Source organism: Magnolia sinica, chromosome 15 (assembly GCF_029962835.1).
Source record: "Magnolia sinica isolate HGM2019 chromosome 15, MsV1, whole genome shotgun sequence".
Lineage (NCBI taxonomy): Eukaryota > Viridiplantae > Streptophyta > Magnoliopsida > Magnoliales > Magnoliaceae > Magnolia > Magnolia sinica.
In genome coordinates this window covers 24484774-24505902 of record NC_080587.1, presented here as the reverse complement: position 1 = coordinate 24505902, position 21129 = coordinate 24484774, and the positions used below count along the sequence as shown (strand labels likewise).

Here is a 21129-nt window from a genome sequence, read left to right as displayed (position 1 = left end):
CAACAACAACAATAATAATAACAACAACAACATTGATTTTGAAAGTTTGTGCGGAAGAGTGAGCCCTCAAGATCTCACGGTCTACACAATATGGAACCTCTACAAAGTCGAGATGAATGGTCCAAATCTAGCGGTCCACCTAACCACTACTGGAGCAGATGGGTCTAATCACCCCTCTGATTCTACGTTATAGATGGTCTTGGATTATGATTTATAGCTTAGATCATTCAAAGGACAAGCTAGATGGACAAATATCAATATCTCAATCTCCTCTTTTTTACTTTTATTGTTGCTTAATGTGTTATTCATGAGAGAACCTCTTTCCATTTAGAGGGAGGATAGAGAGTTTGGATGAGCCATAAATTATCTGGTCTTATCCTTATCTCCTCATCTAAATCTTCATTTAAAGTTGAATTTGTAATTCAACTTCAAACGAAAGAAAGAAAAATGATTAATAAAAAAGATGTTAAACCTCATGAGACCCACCCATTAGTGATTGCCCACAAGTGGGCCCCACTGGCTTATGTCCAACATTTCTAACTCGATTACATTGTGGGATAGGCACAAAAAAATTATCCATCTAACTCATCTCATAACAACCAAAACAAAACATCGCGATCAAAAGAATTAGAGGCGTGGGACTAGCTGGATCACTGTTATTTACTCACATGTGTTTGAGTACTAAGTGACCACCTAACTAGTATTCAATAACCTAAGCTTTAAAATATATGTCCTAGTCCGCATGACCACATAGGATGGAGTTAACTCTCGGTCTGGAGTACTTGGCCAACATACGCACTTATCCAACTTATCGAGTTATTCTTAAAACTCAGTTTTTGCAAATTTCGACTTAAATGAATTTAAAGTAATACACACACACACACACACACATGCAAAAGTCGATAAAAACTCGATACTACTGTCACTAGGGGTGTATATCGAGTCGAACGAGTCGAGCTGGCCTCAGCTCGAACTCATCTCGGCCACTGGCTGACCTCAGCTCGAACTCGGCTTGGCCACTGGCTGACCTCAGCTCGAATTCGGCTCAGCTCGGTTCGGTAAGCAGCTTGGGCTAGCTCGGGCCAAGTTCGAGCCAAGATCGAGCTGAGTTCGCCATTAAGGCATTTCCACAAATAACTAAACTACAACTTCAAAATCCCACTATTTTACAAACAAAAGCAATGGTTTTACAAGTATTGTATTAAACACCTTCTAAGTAACATAAAACAACTAAGAAAAACAAAGAGAAAAAGGGTATTTGTTTTATGTACATACCTTCCTTGCAACCAGCCACATTTTGTTGAGTCATTTTATCAAACAGTTGGTGAGCAACATCAATGGTATAGTAATCGAATCACCGAACTGGTTTGATCCGAGTTTGATTCGAGCTGGATTCGATCTGAGTCGAGTCGAGCTGGGGCCTGCTTGAACTCGGCTCGAACTCATTTTCGAGCCAAAAAAATGAGCTCGACTCGGCTCGAACTCAGCTTCGAATCAAGTCGAATCAAGTTTTTTCGAGTCGAGTCGAGCGAGCTAACCGAGCTAGCTCGGTTCGTGTACACTCCTAGCTGTCATGAGATCTTCCTCACACAAATATGTAATTTGGAATCGATCAAGTTGCTTTCCTAGCATTACTGAGTCTGGCCAATCAATGGCCTTTTGTCATATTACACTAAAGTAGCGACACTTAATCTCATCCTCCTATACACGAGGGGAGGGTAGCTAAGGATACAAGGAGTCACCTACGGGGTTGGCTTCTCGCACATTATGATGATTAGATCAAATCAAAGCAATTTATAGGTAAAAGGTCCCACTACATGGCTATAATCCACGTAATAAAGTAGACAATACTAGGTATAAATCGGGTTTATAATACGCAGGTCATTTCGCGTGAGGTATGATTCATCTCATATCCTCACAACCTGGCTATTAATTCAGGCCATAACATTGATTGCATAAAAAATAATTGTGCGATTATGTTATTCGACTTGATCAGTCTCATCTTCAATCTTTTAAGACTGTAGGTAAATATGACTTACTCATATCCTCATCATCCATTATTCACAATAAAGAGAAGTCCATACCTCAGTGTATGAATATCACCCAAAATGTAACTCTCTTGTACATTTAAGGTTGGTCAACTCGTGCGAGTGGGTGACTGGCCTGCCAAAAAATAAATAGAAATCTTATACGATCTCATGGTAAATACTGATGATTTACACACATATTCTATATAAGTCCTTAATACTGAATAAATGGAATATATTATTCATTAATGAAAGATCAAAGTTACTTGATACAAGCATATCACTTAAGCTCTCATCAATCCCATCTATCTGACGTGAACGTAAAATAGATCTCTAGCTATAGGTTTTGTCATGGGATCAACCATCATCTTTTTAGTAGAAATGTAGTTGAGGGCTACCTTCTTCTCTCTAACTTGATCACAGACATAATGATACTAGATCTCAATATGCTTGGACTTCTGGTAGTGTTTGAGGTTCTTTGCCAAGTCAATGGTAGAAGTATTGTCTATCTTCAGCAATATAGGCTGATGAATGCTTGGTACAACACTCAGACCTAGTAAAAATCTGTGAACCTATACACACTCCTGAACTACAACATAACATGCAATGTACTCAGCCTCTATGTATGAAAGAGCTGTGGATGTCGGTTTCTTACTCGACCATAAGATAGTTCCACCTCCGAGTAAGAAGACATCCTGAAATAGACTTTCCCTTGTCGGCGTCATTACCCCAAGCAGCATCAGAATATCCTTTGAGCTTGAGACTTATACTTTTATAACATAGCAGTAGGTCTTTTGTTCATCTGAGATAGCGGAATATACATTTGATGGCTTGTCAATGAGACTATCTTGGGTTACTCTAATAATGGTTGACTATGCCAATTATATAACTAATATCCGGTCTGGTGCAAAGCATGATATATATTAAGCTCCCTACTGTGCTTGCATAAGGTACTGAGGATATAGCCAATTTCTCGGCTTCAGTTTGAGGACACATTTTTTTTTATCTAACTTGGTAGCTTTGTCCATAGGGGTTTCAACAGCTTTTGAAATTTTCATTTTAAACCGATCTAAGATCTTGTGTATGTAGTAGGTGGCTTGAGACAAGCCTAAGAATTTTCTAGGGTGATCCCTAATGACTTTTACATCGAGAATAAAGTTGGGTTCACCAATATCTTTCATCTCAAAGTTCGAAAAGAGCCAATCTTTAGTCAATGTCAACAATTACATATCATTACCAGCTAGTAGGATATCATCTACATATAGAGATAGTATTAGAAAAGATCTTGAAGACTGTTTTATGTATATACAATAATCTTCTTTACTCATTGTGAATCCAAAAGTAGTAATGGCTAAGTGGAACCTTATGTTCCACTGTCTTGAAGATTGTTTCAGCCCATAGATAGATTTCAATAGCTTACATACTTTCTTTGGATGTTGTTTGTCTACATAACCCATGTATTGTAGCATGTATATCTCTTCATCTAAGTTACCATTTAAGAATGTGGTTTTTTATATCTACCTAATATAACTCTAAGTTTAAACTTACGATAATGGATAAGATCATGCGGATTGATGAGAACTTTGGAACAGGTGAAAAAGTCTCCTCGTAATCAATGCATTCTTTCTATGTGAAACAGTCAGCAACTAATCATGCTTTGTAGTTGTCCACAATACCATCTGCTTTTCTTTTGATCTTGAGTACCCACTTCTTACCTATCACTTTGCGATTGGAAGGTAAATCTACAAGTTTCCAAACATTATTCTTCTCCATGGAAGTAATCTTTTCATCCATAGAAGTCACCCAATCGGCCGAGTTAGAAGATAATAATGCATCCTGATAAGAATCGAGTTCATCATCATCAACCGCAACGCAGGAGAATGACTATCCCTCAATATCAAAGTATCTTCTGGGAATTAATTTTCTTTCGCTTCGATGTAACTCAGGAGCCTGTTGAGATGTTCTCCCACTATCCTGACAAACTATAAGAGCATCTTCATTTTAAGAAGCAGAACTCTAACTCTCCTGAGATACATCGGGAATTCCAAAATGTTCTATTGCAACCTTTTGCTTCATTCAGCTAGGGTATCTACTTTCGACGAAGGTCACATCCCGAGATTTTATCTCAATTTATTGTCCATGATCCTCATAAATTAGAACGTATACCTTTGAATGCATGAGGTGCCTTATGAGCACACATTCAATGGTTTTACTATCAAGTTTACTTCTATGCGGGGTAGGTAGTAAAACATATCCCAACGATCCCTAAGAGCGTAGGTTGGCTAGAGAAGGAATCCTCTAAGACCATATCTCATATGGGGTCTTATGAATGGATTTGGATGAGACTCTATTAAGGACATAGACGGTTGTTAGTAGCGCTTCTCCCCAGAATGTGGTAAAGAGATTAGCTTGTGCCATCATTGATCTAACCATGTCCAATAGTGTCCCATTCCTTCTCTCTATAACACCATTTTGTTGTGGAGTGTAAGCCATTGTGTATTGCCGAATAATGTCAATATTTCTACAATATGATTTGAATGTTTTAGATGTATACTCGCCACCTCTATCAAATTGAAGGATTTTAATATTTTTCTCAAGCTGATTTTTCACCTCAGCTTTATATTTAAAAAAAACAATCAAAAGTCTTAGATTTGTGTGAGATGAGACACACATATCCATAGCACGAGTAATCGTTAATGAAAGTGACAAAGTATTAACATCAGTTCTAGTATGTACATTTAAGGGTTCACAAATATCTGAATGAATTATCTTTAGTATGCCCTTGGACCTAGCTGCTTTAGGGAATGATTTCTTTGAAGTTTTTCTGAATACACAATGTTCACAAAATGATAAATTAACTTTGGATAATGAGTCCAACATACACGAACGTGCTAGTCTTACCATACGATCATTTTCGGTGTGAGTTAACCTCTCGTGCCATTTTAAAGATTTAGATACTACAATTTCATTCAATATAGAGATAAGTCAAAATGTACATCATCACTATATATATATATATATATATATATATATATATATATATATATATATATATATATATCAAGAATACATAAATTCGAAATTAAATTTTTCCGTACAATGATGAGGTTATTAAGTCTTAAAGAAACTCCTTTTTCAGAAAAACGAATATCAAAACCATCAATTAACAACCTAAAAATAGAAATTAAATTCTAACGCATGCTCGGTGCATAAAGAGTATCACAGAGGATTATTGTTCGCCATATGCGTGTATGGAGATGATAAATGCTAATCCTTAGTATGGCTTCAGCAACATTATTTCTCATATACATCTTGTAAATCATCGTGACTACAGGTCGGAATTCTTCAAGTCCTCAACGATCGCATGTCACATGTTTTGTTGGTCCTGAGTCCAAAATCAACTCGTTAGATAGAGTATCGATGGAAAGGATTTCAGAACAAACGCCTACATACAAAGTATCTAGTGATTTAGGAATTACTGTCTTTTTATGGACACACTGCCGGGCATAATGGCAGGAGTTTCTACAAACGAAGCAGATTCAGTTTGCCTCTTTCTGCTTCTTCTTTCCATTCTCCTTCTTAATATTTGGAGAAGGTGTTGCGGACTTCTGTTAGTAGCCATTCTTTTTCGAACTCTTGCAAACTTTGTACCATTTCCTATTAGCTTTCCGCTTTTGGGTCTCTACTGCAAAGGCTTTAGCCGAACCTGGCTAAATTGCATTCATTTCAACATCTCGTACCAAATGACCATAAAAGTCTTTGAACATAGTGATAGAATCAGTATGATTCAGAATTCTTTTGATTGGGACCCAAGATTCGGGCAAGGAATTGTGCATTGCTCTTATCTTTTAATTTTCAGTCAATTTTCACCTCCCATTCCTAAGGGAACTTATCATCTGCTCCATCTTACGAATATGATCTTTGATATGATAGTCGACTGACATTCTCTATTCATGAAATTCTAATTCCATTACCCGAACTTTTGCATCTTACTTCTGGGCATAAGCATTTGCCAGTGCTTCCTAGATCCCTTTAACGGTGTCATGCACTTCATATGTCCATATGAGTTCTTTGTGCATGTGCTAATTAGGACATTACGGGCATAATGATTTTGTTTACGCCACTTGTTGTTATAGTTTATTGCAGCCCTATGTTCTCCTAAAATTTTGTTCTCAGCCAATATAAGTTCCTCTTGAACCTCATAATGTATGCGATATATTATCCTTGTTCATAAGGCTTCGCATTGAAAGAGACTAGTCTTTGCAATTGTTATCGTCTAATTGTTGACCTTGAGTAGTTTAGTAAATAATGCTTTGGTGGTCATTTATACATTGCATCAAGTATTACTACTTAGCTATGATCTAATGTATTGACATTAATCATTAACATTTATACGTGTTATTCAAATTTTCAAGGTATAAAAGTAGTCAACCCATATTAACAAGATCTAAAAGTCCACATACCTAAATGGGCGGTGTAGATCAATCAAGTTCTCTTATTTAAGATGAATATGATGTTTTTATAAGAATATATTTGTATAAAATACAACATTCCAGTGCAGGTTACATGCATCATTTAGTGAAGGAGACTTAACTCCCACTCAGGTTATGCACGACCTTTATATATAGGGAATATCCTATCTTAAGTTTTCTATTTTCTAATGAAAAATGGGTTTCAATCTAATCGCACCAAGCCTAATTATATTATGCATATAAATTTTATCATAAAAAAAAAAAAGTGCTTAGATATTAAGAGAGTCTTATAATCACCAATGATCATGTCAATTTGTGATGGATCCGATTATTACCATTAGATCACCGTTGGTAATAGATCATCTCATCAATGTTGATCATCACGATTGATGATGGTTTTGATCACTAATGGTCCCTTGCTTAATAATGAATAGAATGATATATCAAGGAAACTATATTTCCATGCATCTATACGTACATGTAATAATCAAGAAACACGCGAGATATACATTTTGATTATCGAACTCCAAAAATGTGTAGCCCACCTTAAATAATTACAATCATGATACTAATATATCATAATCAAGATCACAAAAAAATATTTTTTTTATCATTTATTTTAATACATACATCGATAATTATCATTTCAAGAGATCTTTACTGTTAATTATAAAAACGGACCGCACTTTAGGTAAATCTTCCTTAAAAAAAATCCCAAGTCACTTCCTACTACTTGGCTTAAATCATGGCTGATTAAAAAAAAAAAAAAAAAACCTTTAATAAGATATACTTAATGTTGAAAGAAAGTGAATTGGGCTACCATTCCACCCCATTTGAATTTGTAAATTAATATGGGGTCCATATGGGCTTTCCAACTACTAATGTCTGGCTAATGATGGTCCCTTTATATTTGTTACAAAAGGTAGATTTAGATAATTTCACAAAAAAAATTGCTACTACAAGAATAAAGGGCTTAAGTCCAGATTTGAGCCCACCTGACTAAGGAGCCTTTCGACAACAATTGGATAAAATTGTTGTTTATTGATTTCACTAAATGGGACTTCATGCCTTCAATAATTATGAAATAATGGGTAGTAACTCATTTACAGTAGCAAATATATATACCCTAATCCTAACCATTCAAAATACGGAGTCTAAAAATGTCACTAAAAAAAAAATTGGATTTGAATTATTGATTATTTATCTTTTAGCCATCCATTTCATACACATTAATTTGATAAGCTAAGATAGATTGATTAATATTTTTCTAAGCTATCATCCTTAAAAGAAAAAGACCTCACAATCAAAATAATGCGGATTGATGCACATTCCAGCTACGTATTCGTTAAAGGAACATGATAAACACACACCATCTTCAGTCCCTTATAATTACCGTATTATAAGAGAGAGGTAGTGCCTATTAAAAAGGCTTCATATTAAAAAGTCTTCATTTTGTTTGACCATCAATTTCTCCATTATCATTGATTTTTATCTCAAATTAATCTATGGTATACCATCATATTTAGGTCGGTTTAATCAAATCTCTAATGTCTGATTTTACTAATTCTTAGGATTGAGCCATTTTTAAAAAAAAATTATTTTCACATCAATAAGATGTAAATCCAGATATCGTACATTTAATATTACTCTTATTATTATTATCATTATTTAATCCTCATACCTCAAGTAGAAAATAATTAATAAGCGAATATATAAATGATCGATGTATAATTAAAATAAAATATAGAATATAATAAAAAGGGTCACTAACCTTTCATGATTAAAATAATAAATCGAAAATCCATAGTTTAGCCACTCTAATACCACTGAAAGTTTGTGCGGAAGAGTGAGCCCTCAAGATTTGACAGCCTACATGATATGGAACCTCCGCGAAGCCAAGGATGAATGGTCCAGATCTAACAGTCCACTTAACCACTATTGAAGCATATGAGTTTAATCATCCCTCTGATTATACAATATAGATGACCTCCGATTATGATGTATGGCTTAGATCATTCAAATGACAAGCTAGATGAACAAATATTAATCTATCAACTTATTCTTTTTATTCTTGTTATCGCTTGATGTGTTATTTACAAGAGAATCTTTTCCATATGAAAGGATGGAGACTTCGGATGAGACCATAAATTATCTGGTCTTATCCTTATATGATCCTATAAATCTTTATTTAAAGTTGAATTTATAATTCAACTTTCAAAATAAAGAAAGACAAATAATTAATAAAAAAGATAATAAACCTTATGGGACCCACCCACTAGTGATTGCCTACCAGTGAGCCCCAGTAGCCTATGTCCAACAGATACTATAGTAAATCACGGTCAAATGAGAAGATGGCCACTAAGAAAAAATCCAACGGTCCAAATTTAACATTTATACGTGGCTCATTCTATAAGTTTACCAGATTGATTTTAGTGTTCCACGTGTTTGCAAGGTGAACTACCTAAAGAACGGTGCAGATCGATCACACACATGTAGTGCAAATTTAAATGAGGCTATTGTGACGGGCGAGCATCCTACCAAAAGCTCCAGTGAGAGCAATTCCAATCATTTCAAGTACCAGACTAGCCTACAACCGCGTCGAAGCTGAAGTACTTGTTGACGGATGACATGATATAGCATGGTGTTACAACATTCTATCTCTGTGGGCCCCACCATGCTGTGTATGTAAAATCCACTCAGTCCATCAGGTTTGTCTATCCGTGATGGGTCTTGTGGCAAAAAATCAGTCATACTATATTGGCCACATCAAAGAGAGCAATAGAATGGACACACAGAAACTATGTAGTTCGTGCATGTAGCCCAAATTACTTTTCTATCAATCTAATTTTTGATATGTACAGTAAACATAAGGATTCTCATCGCATGAACGGAGTGGATGTTTACAAATGCAATAATATTTGCACGATACAGCTTGGATGCTATAGCTATAGCATCAGATATAGAAGATTATGGTAGTTGCAAGTACTAATCTAAAAGGACTAATAAAAATAAAATTTCTGAAACTAGATAAATGAAAAGAAGGGATGCAAGGGAATGGATTACCATGTCCAAAATCACTAGTTATTTTAGTTGATCTATTATGGCTGTCAATGCACCGGGCTGGCCTGTTAGGTTTTAGGGCCTATCCCACTTCAAGCTAGGCTTACGCTGGAGTATAGGCTCCAAAGATCTTCAGCTTAAAATTCAAGCCCCTTTCTCAATCAGACTAAGTTTGGACAATGTGCAGTACATTGTCAGCTCAACCCAACTCTCAGGCCCATCGACGATGGTTAGGGTTTAAATGACCAATTTGTAATATACACAGTAAAAATCTTTATTTACTCATATTTGTACTCTAACTTGCGTTTTCCATGCCCCTCTCTGCTCTAACCAGTTGATCTCTAGGTTCAAGCTCTTTTTGAGCTGAGTTGAAGATGGACTATTTTGTTTTGTCACAAGCTTGAGTTGGGCTAAGCCTTAGGTTGAATAATGCAGAAAGAGCTTAGGGTACGTTTTTAGTATAGACCTGACGGACTACCTATGTTATTTCATTCTACCTGAAAAAAAAAACTTAATTACCAAAGTAGACTACTATTTGTGCCGGCGAACTTAGAAAGACGAAAATACCCCTACTTTTTTCAACTGCTTACCCTAATAGCAGGGTATTTTCGTTAAAAAAACTAACGTCTGTACCTTAAAAATCGCCTTTGGTGAGATAAGTATCCAGGTGGCGGAAAATAAAAAAACCGGTGTTGTACAGACTCGTCTACAGTGCGAATTTTTTCCCAAGCTTATATATAAGATATACTAAAGTGCTCTCATCTCGGTTGCATCCATCACTTGGGTGGTCCAATTGATTTATTATTATTATTTTTTACACACCTACACCCCCACACACTCACACCACATGGGTACTTGACCCAAGGTCTTAGTGTTGAAACTCTTGAGAGTCTTACCACTGAGCAACAAAAAGATACCTAAACTATTTATCTATTAGGTCTAAAACACATTTTATGGGCTATTATACAAAAATCAAATTTATGGACTATCCAATCCATCTATGATTTGTTCATATTTTTGTAGCCTTTCTTTTTTCAAGCAATCAATTTATGATGGGATCTAACAAATGGATTGATTAAATTGTTGATTGGACCTAATTTTTAAATGATATGGACCGTGATGATCGTATAGGTAGGATTGTCGGATTAGTGTAGCATTTTTATGGTAGCCCATGAAATATATGTGTTGGACCTAATGTACGGTCTAGATAAAATGATTGGGTTGTCTAAGCATCCCAATGCAACTAGGAGCATTATAACCCGTGGTGATCTTGAGAACACTGAAGCATTTCTCGGTACAAATAGATAAATAAATAGGTAGACGAGGCAGACATTAAACGCAAACGTAGACGTAACGGGTACCTATTTCAACGACTGTGATATTGGCACGTGTGGGAGTTGATACACGTGATCCAGTCCTGAGCTCTCTTCAATTATATAAATACCACCTCAACTCATGCTCTCATAATCCATTCATTTTACTCGGCTCCTTTTTTTTCCTCTCATCATCAAGAAAAATGGACGACTTAGGTAGCTTATGCGTGGAGTTAGACTTGCACGCAGAGGCGTTTGCATTGAGAGGAACGGAGGGCTTGCGTGACAAAAATGTGGGCCTAAATAACCAGAAAAATGAAGACTCTACGTGGCCCACCGTGATGGGTGTGGGACGTCCATGCCGTTCATCATCTTCACCATCTCATGTTAGGGACTGATGCCAAAGTGTAAGACCGATCCAAAACTCAGGTGGGCCATGCCACAGGGAAAATTGGGGATAGGTACGCCTACATTTGAAACCTTTGTGCGGCCCACAGGAGTTTTGGGTCTTGCAAGTATTTGATGTTTCCCTTCGTTATGATGGGACTTACCTTCTGAACGGTTTGGATGGTATATAAACAAACGTTGGGCCCTGTGAAGAGCCCCCCCATGCCAACTGTTGCCTATGGCGTTATCCACTTGCGTTTTAAGGGTGGGCCTGATTTTAGAGCTGACGTCCAAACACGACGTGGTGCAAATGATGGACGGCGCAGATGTGTCACACGCATCACAGTTCGCCCCACGGAGTTGCCCAGGTGGAAATTGGCATCCCTTGTTACATGGGATGCGAGTTTCCGGTAAATCCTGTTCAGGGAAGGACGCGGATTAGCTGCTGACTGAGCGAAATTACTACTGAAGTGACGTTACAAAGTTTTTTGGGCCTCACCATGAAGTATGTGTTGTATCCACACCGTTCATCCATTTGTATAGATTATTTTAGGGCGTTAATCAAAGAATGAGGCAGATCCAAAGCTCAAGTGGACCCCACCACAGAAAACAGTGGGTACAATGACGCCCACCGTTCAAACTTTCCTGGGCCACTATGATGTTTATTTGAGATCCAACCCGTTCATAAGTTAACACAGACATGGACGAAGGGAAAACACATATATCAGCTTGATCGAAAACTTCTATGGTTTCAGGTAGTTTTTAATGGTAGGCGTTCAATCCCAACTGTTTTTTTTTTTTTGTGGGATTGACTTGATCTTTGGATCTGCCTCATCCTTTGGCTCATCTCCTAAAATGATCTCTCAAAATGAATGGACGGTGTGGATACAACACATACATCATGGTGAGGCCCAAAGAACTTTGAAACGTCACTACAATAGCGAATTTCCCCACTGACGGTAATAAGCGTCCCCTGCAACCCAACAAATGTCTGTGCAACCCAGGTGGGCCCAAAGAACTTTGTAACGTCACTTCATTCTTTGGTTAACATTCAAAAGTGAGCTGGTGAAACTGATGGACGGAGTGGATGTCCCACGGTCATCACGGTGGCCCCATAGAGCTTTGGGTTGCAGTAGAGACACATGGATAGTCCGATCACGGTCCACGAGCCACCAGCAACAACAAACTTGGATTGGACAATCTCAGCCATCCAATCAAAATAGATTTATAAAATGGACTGGTCAAGATCCTTTATGAATAAATAGGCACCCATCCAACGAATTACTTTGATCGGACCATCTTAATCATCACATCCATACATGGGACAGTAAAAGTCCAATTAGCTTGATTTTTGCATGGAGGCCTACGAAATGTGCGCTGGACATAATGGACGGTCCACATTGACTGATTATTACTGTTTCAATTTCCAAATCGACCGTTCATCCCGCATGGGAACATGCCCCAGCTAAACAACCTGAGCAGTTCACTCATCAGCTGGGCCACAGTATGAGAATTCACTCATTTTTGGTTTTGTATTCTAAAATGATATGAAAAATCCAAGCCGTGGGGCCCACCATGATATATGTATTCTATATCCAAGCCGTCCATCCTTTTTCCAGATCATTTTTAGGGCATTAGCCCAAAATCGAAGCAGATGTAATTCTCTGGTGGACCATACCATAGAAAACATTGGTGATTGACCATCAATGGGCCACATAAGTTTTGGGTCAAGCTGATATTTGTTTTTCCCTTCATCCAATTTTACATGACCCTATCAACAGGTTGGATGGCAAATGAAAATTGCAGAAACATTATGTTCAGCCCTAGGAAGGTTTTAATGGTAGATCGTTAAATCACCACCGTTTCCTATAGTATGGTCCACCTGAGATTTGGACTTTTATTTTTGAGCTCATGTCCTAAAATAATCTAGCAAAACAGATGGAAGACATGGATATAGAATACACACGTTAAAGTGTGCACGTGACATTCAAACATCCCGTAGGGTCACGAAAATATGATGCCCAAAAATCAGAACGATCCAACATGTGGGCCGCAACAGCAACACCGAAATTCAAATGGTTAATCACACTGATTTTTGTGGACTCCCATACTGCATGGTGGCGCAACCCTGCCTGATGGGTTGGATTGAACGGGCAGCAGCTTTGAGTGGCCACCGTGACTTATGGGTCTTATCCACACCGTCCATCCATTTTTTTCCTATCATTTTAGATATAAGCTTTAAAATGAGGCATATCCAAGGCTCAAGTAGACCACAATACAGGAAGCAGCGGTGATGATGATTCTCACCGTTGAAATTTTTCTAGGGCCCACCGTGATGTTTATTTGCCATCCAACCTATTCATAAAGTTACATAGACCTGGATGAAGAGAAAGCACAAATATAAGCTTCATCCAAAACTTATGTGGCTCCCAAAAAGTTTTCAACGGTAAGAGTTTAATCCCTATTGTGTAGTTAAATTGACCCTTGGATCTACCTCATGTTTGGTTTTGTATTCTAAAATGATATGAAAAAATGGATGGACAGTGAATAAGACACATATATTACGGTGGCCACTCAAGCTGCTGCCCGTTCACAGCTGGAGACGGGCGGGTTAGGACGCAATCCGCGTCCAGGTTGGATGACAAAAACACTGGTTGGATCCCCACGCACATTACAACTGTCGTAGAGGAACCGAACCGGACCTCCTCCAAATCCAAAATCCATTTCAAAATACATGTTAGGACACAATACTTCTCCGAGTCAACTTGGACCCAGTAGAGTCCGATCCAACTTGCGCGGGTCAGTCCCAAGAGTCAGGGTGACTGAGCCAGACTCAGCCTAGTCATCCCCAGAGTTAGCCGAGCCAGGGCTCACGACCGAACAAATCAGTCCGAGTCATAGAATCTCAAATCCATGATCTAAACGATGGGAGATGTGTGTCCACTGATTCACTGCAGTTCAAATAATTCTCTCTTTGTTTCCATTTTCTTCACCTTTGCAGTCTGAGGTGGCGCAAGAACTTGAGAGAAAAACCAAGGAGAAGCATGCCGATCGTGATGGTGAACAGGTCACGAGGCCCGCTGGTCAGGACAGGCTCAAAGCTCTTGATGCCTTGCAGCTCACCACCGAGCGCAGGCCCTAGACTGTCAATGCCATATATCCTGCCAGCCATGGCAGGGCTTGAAATACATAGCAGGACGACGATGGGGTATATAGTAGCCAGTCATATTGCTTTGATACATGTCCTGATATAATATGTATGGTCTTCCTGTGTGCTGCATATATGTTATGGAGTGATAATAAATAAGCACGAGCATGTTTGTATATGTGATAATAATTTATAAAACTGTCCTTTATGAACTAGAAAAATAGAAATATTGATTTCTCTTTAACAATGGTTCACATTTTCCGCATCCCGTGTTGGACTGACCCCTTCAATACAGAACAGTTGAATATGATACAGATAGCAGTTTCACAAATAATTCAGGTTAAACCAGCTAAATTTCAAAGTTTTTTCATGTGATTTCAGTCTACCCAAAAAGAGTTATAATTATTAAAAAAAATAATTTGAAATAATAATAATAATAATAATAAAGTCGTGGAGATACGGAGATTGCACGGCAGAAGATCTGAGGAACCATAATATGCTAGAACCATCTATCGTAATGACAGGGTGAAATATCAATCAGGTTGATCCATCGACTGGAATCTATCATGGATGGCTTATGTTTCAAAAATCATACCGATTATGCAAATTCTATCCATATGGTATGTGGCCCCTCAATGTGAGAATGGTTCAAAAATTTCTAAAAATTCAAAATTGCCATGAATTGTTAAGTACAAAAATACCAAATATAAGTCAAAACAGTGCTTGTAGCATAGTTTGGAAACTCAGTGACACAACTTGAAACTCAACCGAATCAACCTGATGAGATAATAAAAACAATAGAAGTGCGGAGAATGAGCTTTGAACTCCTAATTTCAAGCATGCACTTCCATCTGTGATAATTGGTGAGACTCAGGAGTTTCAACATGAGGTCACTGGTTCGAGTATCGCTTGTGGTGTGAGTGCACCAGAGTGTGTTAAAAAAAATTTACAGTCCAGTATTATTACTTAAATATTCCTATTAATTTAATAATTAAATATCGAGTTGAGTTTAGTAGTCTTCGAAATGAACCCACCAGCTGGACATCAACTCCGGTCGAGTTTTTGATCTATGGCTCATAGTGCACTTGATTGCCTCACACTGAGTCCCATCAAGTTGATCCACTGAGTTTTTAGAACTACGAGTGAGAGTAGAAAATGGAAGTAATTAATGGTCAAGTATTCAGTGGGGTCAATTGAAAGTTTTTTTTTTTTTTTTTTTTTCCTTTTATATATATATATATATATATATATATATATAGTTTTATGCCGAGCTCATGGGAACTTCCCATGAGGTCGAGCTGTGTGGGCCCCACCATGATGTGTGTCAAACATCTACCCCATCAGTCAGATGCACCGTTCTATGGTGGGCCTTGGGCTTAAAAATCAAGTCAATCGATGACTTTTATGGGCTACACCACGCACAAAAGTTGAGAAGGGTTACCCTCCCATTAAAACATTCATAATCATTTGTTGGGCCCACTGAGGTGTGGTTCACAAATCCAGCCCATACATTATGTGTGTCCCACTTGGATGAGGGATCAGACCAAGTTTCAGATCCATCCAAATTTTATGTGGGCCCCACCAAGTCTTTTTATATGTTTTAGGCATGTATTCACATGATTTTAGATGGTATGGCCCACCTGAGTTCCGTATACGGCTGATTTTTGGGATATCCCATAATTTAAAGGGGACCCATCAAATGCACGGTGTTAATTTTCGACACACATCACAGTGGGGCCCACATAGCTCGATCTCATGGGAAGTTCCCATGAGGTTGACCGCATAGAACCATTTCCCATATATATATATATATATATATATATATATATATATATATATATATATATGCACAGGCCCAGTAGATGTATGGACCAGATCATTACATCACACTGCCAAATGTGTCATGTAGAGATGGATCTACCATATATTTGGTTCTCCTGGCTCTACTGCATCATCTGTGCGAGAGAAGTTCCTGGCGACAAAAAACACTGCAAAAAAAGATTGCATGATCCGACTTAGGAGGAAATGCATAATAACAGAGCCCCATTGCGTACTTGGGGCAGAGCTCATTTTTCTTTCTTAATTTCTGCGAAAAAGATAAGTCGTACAGGGAACAGCAGCGACGTATGTTTAACAAAGGGCCTGCCACCTCTGTGGCTTTGACCTGAAACACAACCGCTGCGCAAATTATATTCATATGTACACACAATATCACCTGAATAGAAGGGCCTGCCTGTTCATGTGGCTCTGACCCACAAAAGCTCCGGTCCTTTTGGCATTGTTGGAGGCTGGTGACCTGCACCGTGGGAAGCTGGAGAGACTGTTATAACTAGAAAATGAAACCCTTTCCCTTTCACTGTCATAAATACATCAACAGACATAGGAGCAGTGCGTATGCACATTGAAAAAATTGAACGGTAGGAAGACCTGCAACAGAAGCTGCATAACAGCAGAGATAGGATTTAATCAGATAGATAAATGATAAAGTGGGGGAGTTTACAAAAGCATTTACATTCACTATTGAAATGAATCGAGATAACTAGTTCTTTTTTAAATTGAATCGAACAACCTCAGTGTGCATAATCAAGCAATCATCAAGCTGCAATTTAGCTTCTTTCATGTACAACTTGAGAAGTAACAAAATTGCAATTTGTTTGGCGGAGTCCTAAAATATGGAAGCAGATTGCCAGGTGACCATATCATCAGGCATATCCCCAGTGATGAGATTTGATTGGGCCATGTGTCACTGTCAGAGATGGCGGATATCCCTGGGGAGAAGCTTAGGTGCAGCCCCAGCCTCACCCAATACAGTGCATCCCTGATCGTGGGGTCCACCTTGATGTATGTATTGTATATCCATCCGTTTTGCCACATTATTTTAAGGCATGAGCCCAAAAATGAAGCATATCCAAATCTCATGTGGACCACACCATAAGTAATGGTACTGATTGAACGCCCACCATTAAAAACACCCTAGGGCCTACCTTAATGCCCACTGTAATGTTTATTTTCCATCCAACCTGTTGATAAGGTCACAAAGGCGTGGGTGAGGGGAAAAAAGAAATATTATATTGATCCAAAACTTTTGTCGCCCACAAGAAGTTTTTAATAGTAAATCACCACTTTTTCATGTCGCGTAATACACCTGAGATTTGGATCTGCTTCATTTTTGGGATCCCGAAATGATCTGGAAAAACATAAGGATGTAGTGGATATACAATACATAATCAAGGTGGGCCCCACAGTCAGGGCAGATCGTGTTGGGTGAGGCCAGGGCCTAATCCGCTCCCTTATCCCTGGTGATTCGGTCACCAATTCGCTTCCCTAAAATATGGAAGCTAAGAAATTCATCTAGAATTTGGTAACTTCCACTTACTTGAACTAGTTATTATAATTACGTTAGATGGTGTATCCAAACGCAGACTAATGCATCTTCATCTCTCTTACTATGATAATCATGTCACTGAAATTTGAGGGATGTACACTGCTCTACTTTAAAATAGCAATATGTTTTGAGCTACAGTGCAAAACAAGATTGATGTAGAAATGAAGAAGCCAATATGTTCAAAGTTTGAAACACCAAGAAGTATGATGGGGGCTGAGTCTCAAACAAATGTTCAGTTTGCTGAGGCACCCATTCCATACTTGTGGTCCATGGTTTGATGATACAAGCCATTGGTCTATTGAGCCCCAACCTAGACAGGGATGATGTAAGATTAGACTGGTGGATGGTCACAATCAGCCCATAATCTAACTCTCAATATTTCAAGAATAAATAAATGCAATAATATAAAAAATAGACAACTACATTCACGAGTATGGATGTTAAAGAGCTAGCTGAATATTTTGAGAATATACGGTTGCAACTTGGTTTTGGATCAACTGACACAACCCAAGTTCAGGTCGGATTGAAAAACACCAACCGATTTGAATTCAAGTTGGATTCAGGCTAAGAAAATATGGGTCAAGTCAGGAACAAGGTATTCGATAATGGTAACGGTGGCTGTAACAGCCACCACCATTACCAATATGATACGGGACGTAACAGCCGTTAAGGTAAAAAAATATCAGCCCACAACAGCCATTTTGGTCTATTTTTCCGTAACAGCCGTTACGGTCCCGTAATGCGTAATGGTGTCCACCATTACTGTTTGGTGAATGCCGTCATAGCTGTTACATAACCCTTTTTTCACACCATGGTTAGGAACAATCACATGTATTTGGGTCGGGTTGAGTATAGAGGACATCGGGTTGGGTTCGGGTTGGGCACTTCAAGTTGGATGTTGGGTTGGTTTTTTAAATCTGTATCCTATCAGCCATTAGGACAAATATCACATCAGTATTGGCATGATACCATATGCGATATATGATACATGTTCATATCGGCTCGTGTGTCGAAAAATCCATATTGCATCAGGCCGTATTGGTCGATAGTCAATACAGCCCGTATAGGTACCGATATGGAGCATGTGTATTGGTCAGAACTGATACATGTATATAAGTAATCCATGGGGGCATTATTTCTCCACTTTCCTATTTTTTTCAACATTTTCCTCCCAAAGGTTTCTTCTATAGCGATTTCTGACTAGATTTGAGTTAGAATCAAAGATTAAAACACGTTATTTGTGCTCAAATCAATGAATTGAACACCCAGATGCATTGTTTGGGAAAATCTAAAAACAGGGGAAAATCCCTTCTTTTTTGTTGAATCTTTGCTAACTGGTAACAACCAAAACTGATAGCCCCAAATTGACAATTTCATACTTGATTTGAGATTGATTTGGGGCTTTTCATTTTTTGATATTCTAATGTTTTTGTTTTCAAAATTTCAGCAATATTACCTTTTTTAATTTTTAATTTTTTACAAATCAAACATGAATAATGTGTTATAAGTGAAGATCTACTGGTTCATGTGTAATAACAGTTGTTTGGATTTAAATTTTTTTTTTTCTTCTGTATTTTTGGGCCATTTATTAGCTATTCTCTCTCTCTCTCTCTCTCTCTCTCTCTCTCTCTCTCTCTTTTCTTTTTCTTTTTAAAAAACTTTGGAGAAATGGTAAATCTACGTTTCTTTGACAAAGACGTATGTTCTTTGAACATAGGTTTACCAATTATAAGTTGTATTTTTTATATCTATTTTTAGCCCCTTTTGGCCCTTTTTGTTTTTTTTTGTTTTTTTCAAAAATGAATTTTGGGAAATGAAATATTTATGTTGCTTGAACACGAATTTACCTATCTTATGATTAGTAAAAAAAAATTAATGTATTTTTAGCTTCTTCTTTCTTCTTTTTTTTCTTCCCATTTTCAAAATTTTTAATTTGTTTCAAAATCAATTTTTGAAAATGAAATAACTAATGCATTTGAACATAGATCTACCATTTATATGTTGCAATAATATATATATATATATATATATATATATATATATAGGAAACGCTCACCTACGAACCAGTTCGTACGTACTGCGTACGAACTTTTTTGAGAACCCATCATATGTGATGTGGATCCGAAATCTGAACCGTTCATGTGAAGCAGCACCTCCTGAAACCCCCAGGGCCCAACTTTTACTTTGATCTAAAACTTTGATGGGCCATGAAAAATGAAAACAGTTTCCTCCCTTGATTTAGCATTTCTCTTTTCTATGGCCCACCAGAATATTATATCGGGGTGAAAATTTATCCCATGGGTTTTTATGGGATTCCGCATCACATGGACCGTTCAGATTAGACACCCATGGCACGTGTGCAAAGGTGCACACGTGCGTAGGTGCGCAGGGGAGCATGACTCTATATATATATATATATATATATATATATATATATAGAGAGAGAGAGAGAGAGAGAGAGAGAGAGAGAGAGAGATGCTCCCCTGCGCACCTACGCACGTGCGCACCTTTGCACACATGTCATGTGTGTCTAATCTGAACGGTCCATGTGATGTGGAATCCCATGAAACCCCATGTGATAAATTTTCACCCTGATCTAAAATTTATGTGGGCCATAGCAAAGAGAAATGCAAATCAAGGGAGGAAACTGTTTTCATTTTTCATGGCCCATCAAAGTTTTAGATCAAAGTAAAACTTGGTCCTGGGGGGTTTCACAAGGTGCTGCTTCACATGAACGGTTCAGATTTTGGATCCACATCACGTATGATGGGTTCTCAAAAAAGTTCGTATATAGTATGTAGGAACTGGTTCGCAGGTGAGCGTTTCCGTGTATATATATATATATATATATATATATTTCAGTCATTTTTTATTTTTATTTTTATTTTTAAATTTGCTAAAGTCCCTTGATATACATTGATGTGCCATCCTCTAACAGCTCAAGCTTTAAGAGTGGTTATTTGACATGGTATTAGAAAGGAAGGCCTTGTGTTTGAATCTCGAGAGCAGCAAAATGTGCCTCCCTAATGTATTCTCTTACAGGGGACCATTTATAGTGTGAGTTGTCAGTGTCCCTCCACCCTTGCCTAGTATGTTCCCATGCGGAGTTCCACCCCGCATGTGTGGGGAGTGTTAAAGTCCCTTGATATACATTGATCTGCCATCCTCTAATGGCTCGAGCTTTTAGAAAAAGTGATTATTTGACAAAATCAATTTGAGGAAATGGACTTATGGACGAATACATCTGTTTTCACCTCTTTTTTTAATTTGTTGCTATCTTTTCTAACTTTTCTTAGTTGGATATTATAATTGTCTTTATTTACATTTTTGTTGTTTT

The 21129-nt window shown here is 37.8% G+C and overlaps 1 protein-coding gene across 2 annotated transcripts in view; it reads right to left on the bottom strand.

Moving 5' to 3' along the window:
* Window positions 1-16433: 16433 nt before the first annotated feature.
* LOC131226750 (SH3 domain-containing protein C23A1.17-like) overlaps window positions 16434-21129 on the bottom strand; it is a 47320-nt gene continuing 42624 nt past the window's right edge. For both annotated transcript variants that reach the window (XM_058222446.1, XM_058222449.1), the window contains exon 5: window positions 16434-16846. In XM_058222446.1, the coding sequence (XP_058078429.1) occupies window positions 16767-16846 (80 nt within the window). In that variant the 3' untranslated portion in view covers window positions 16434-16766. The remainder of the gene's footprint in view (window positions 16847-21129) is intronic.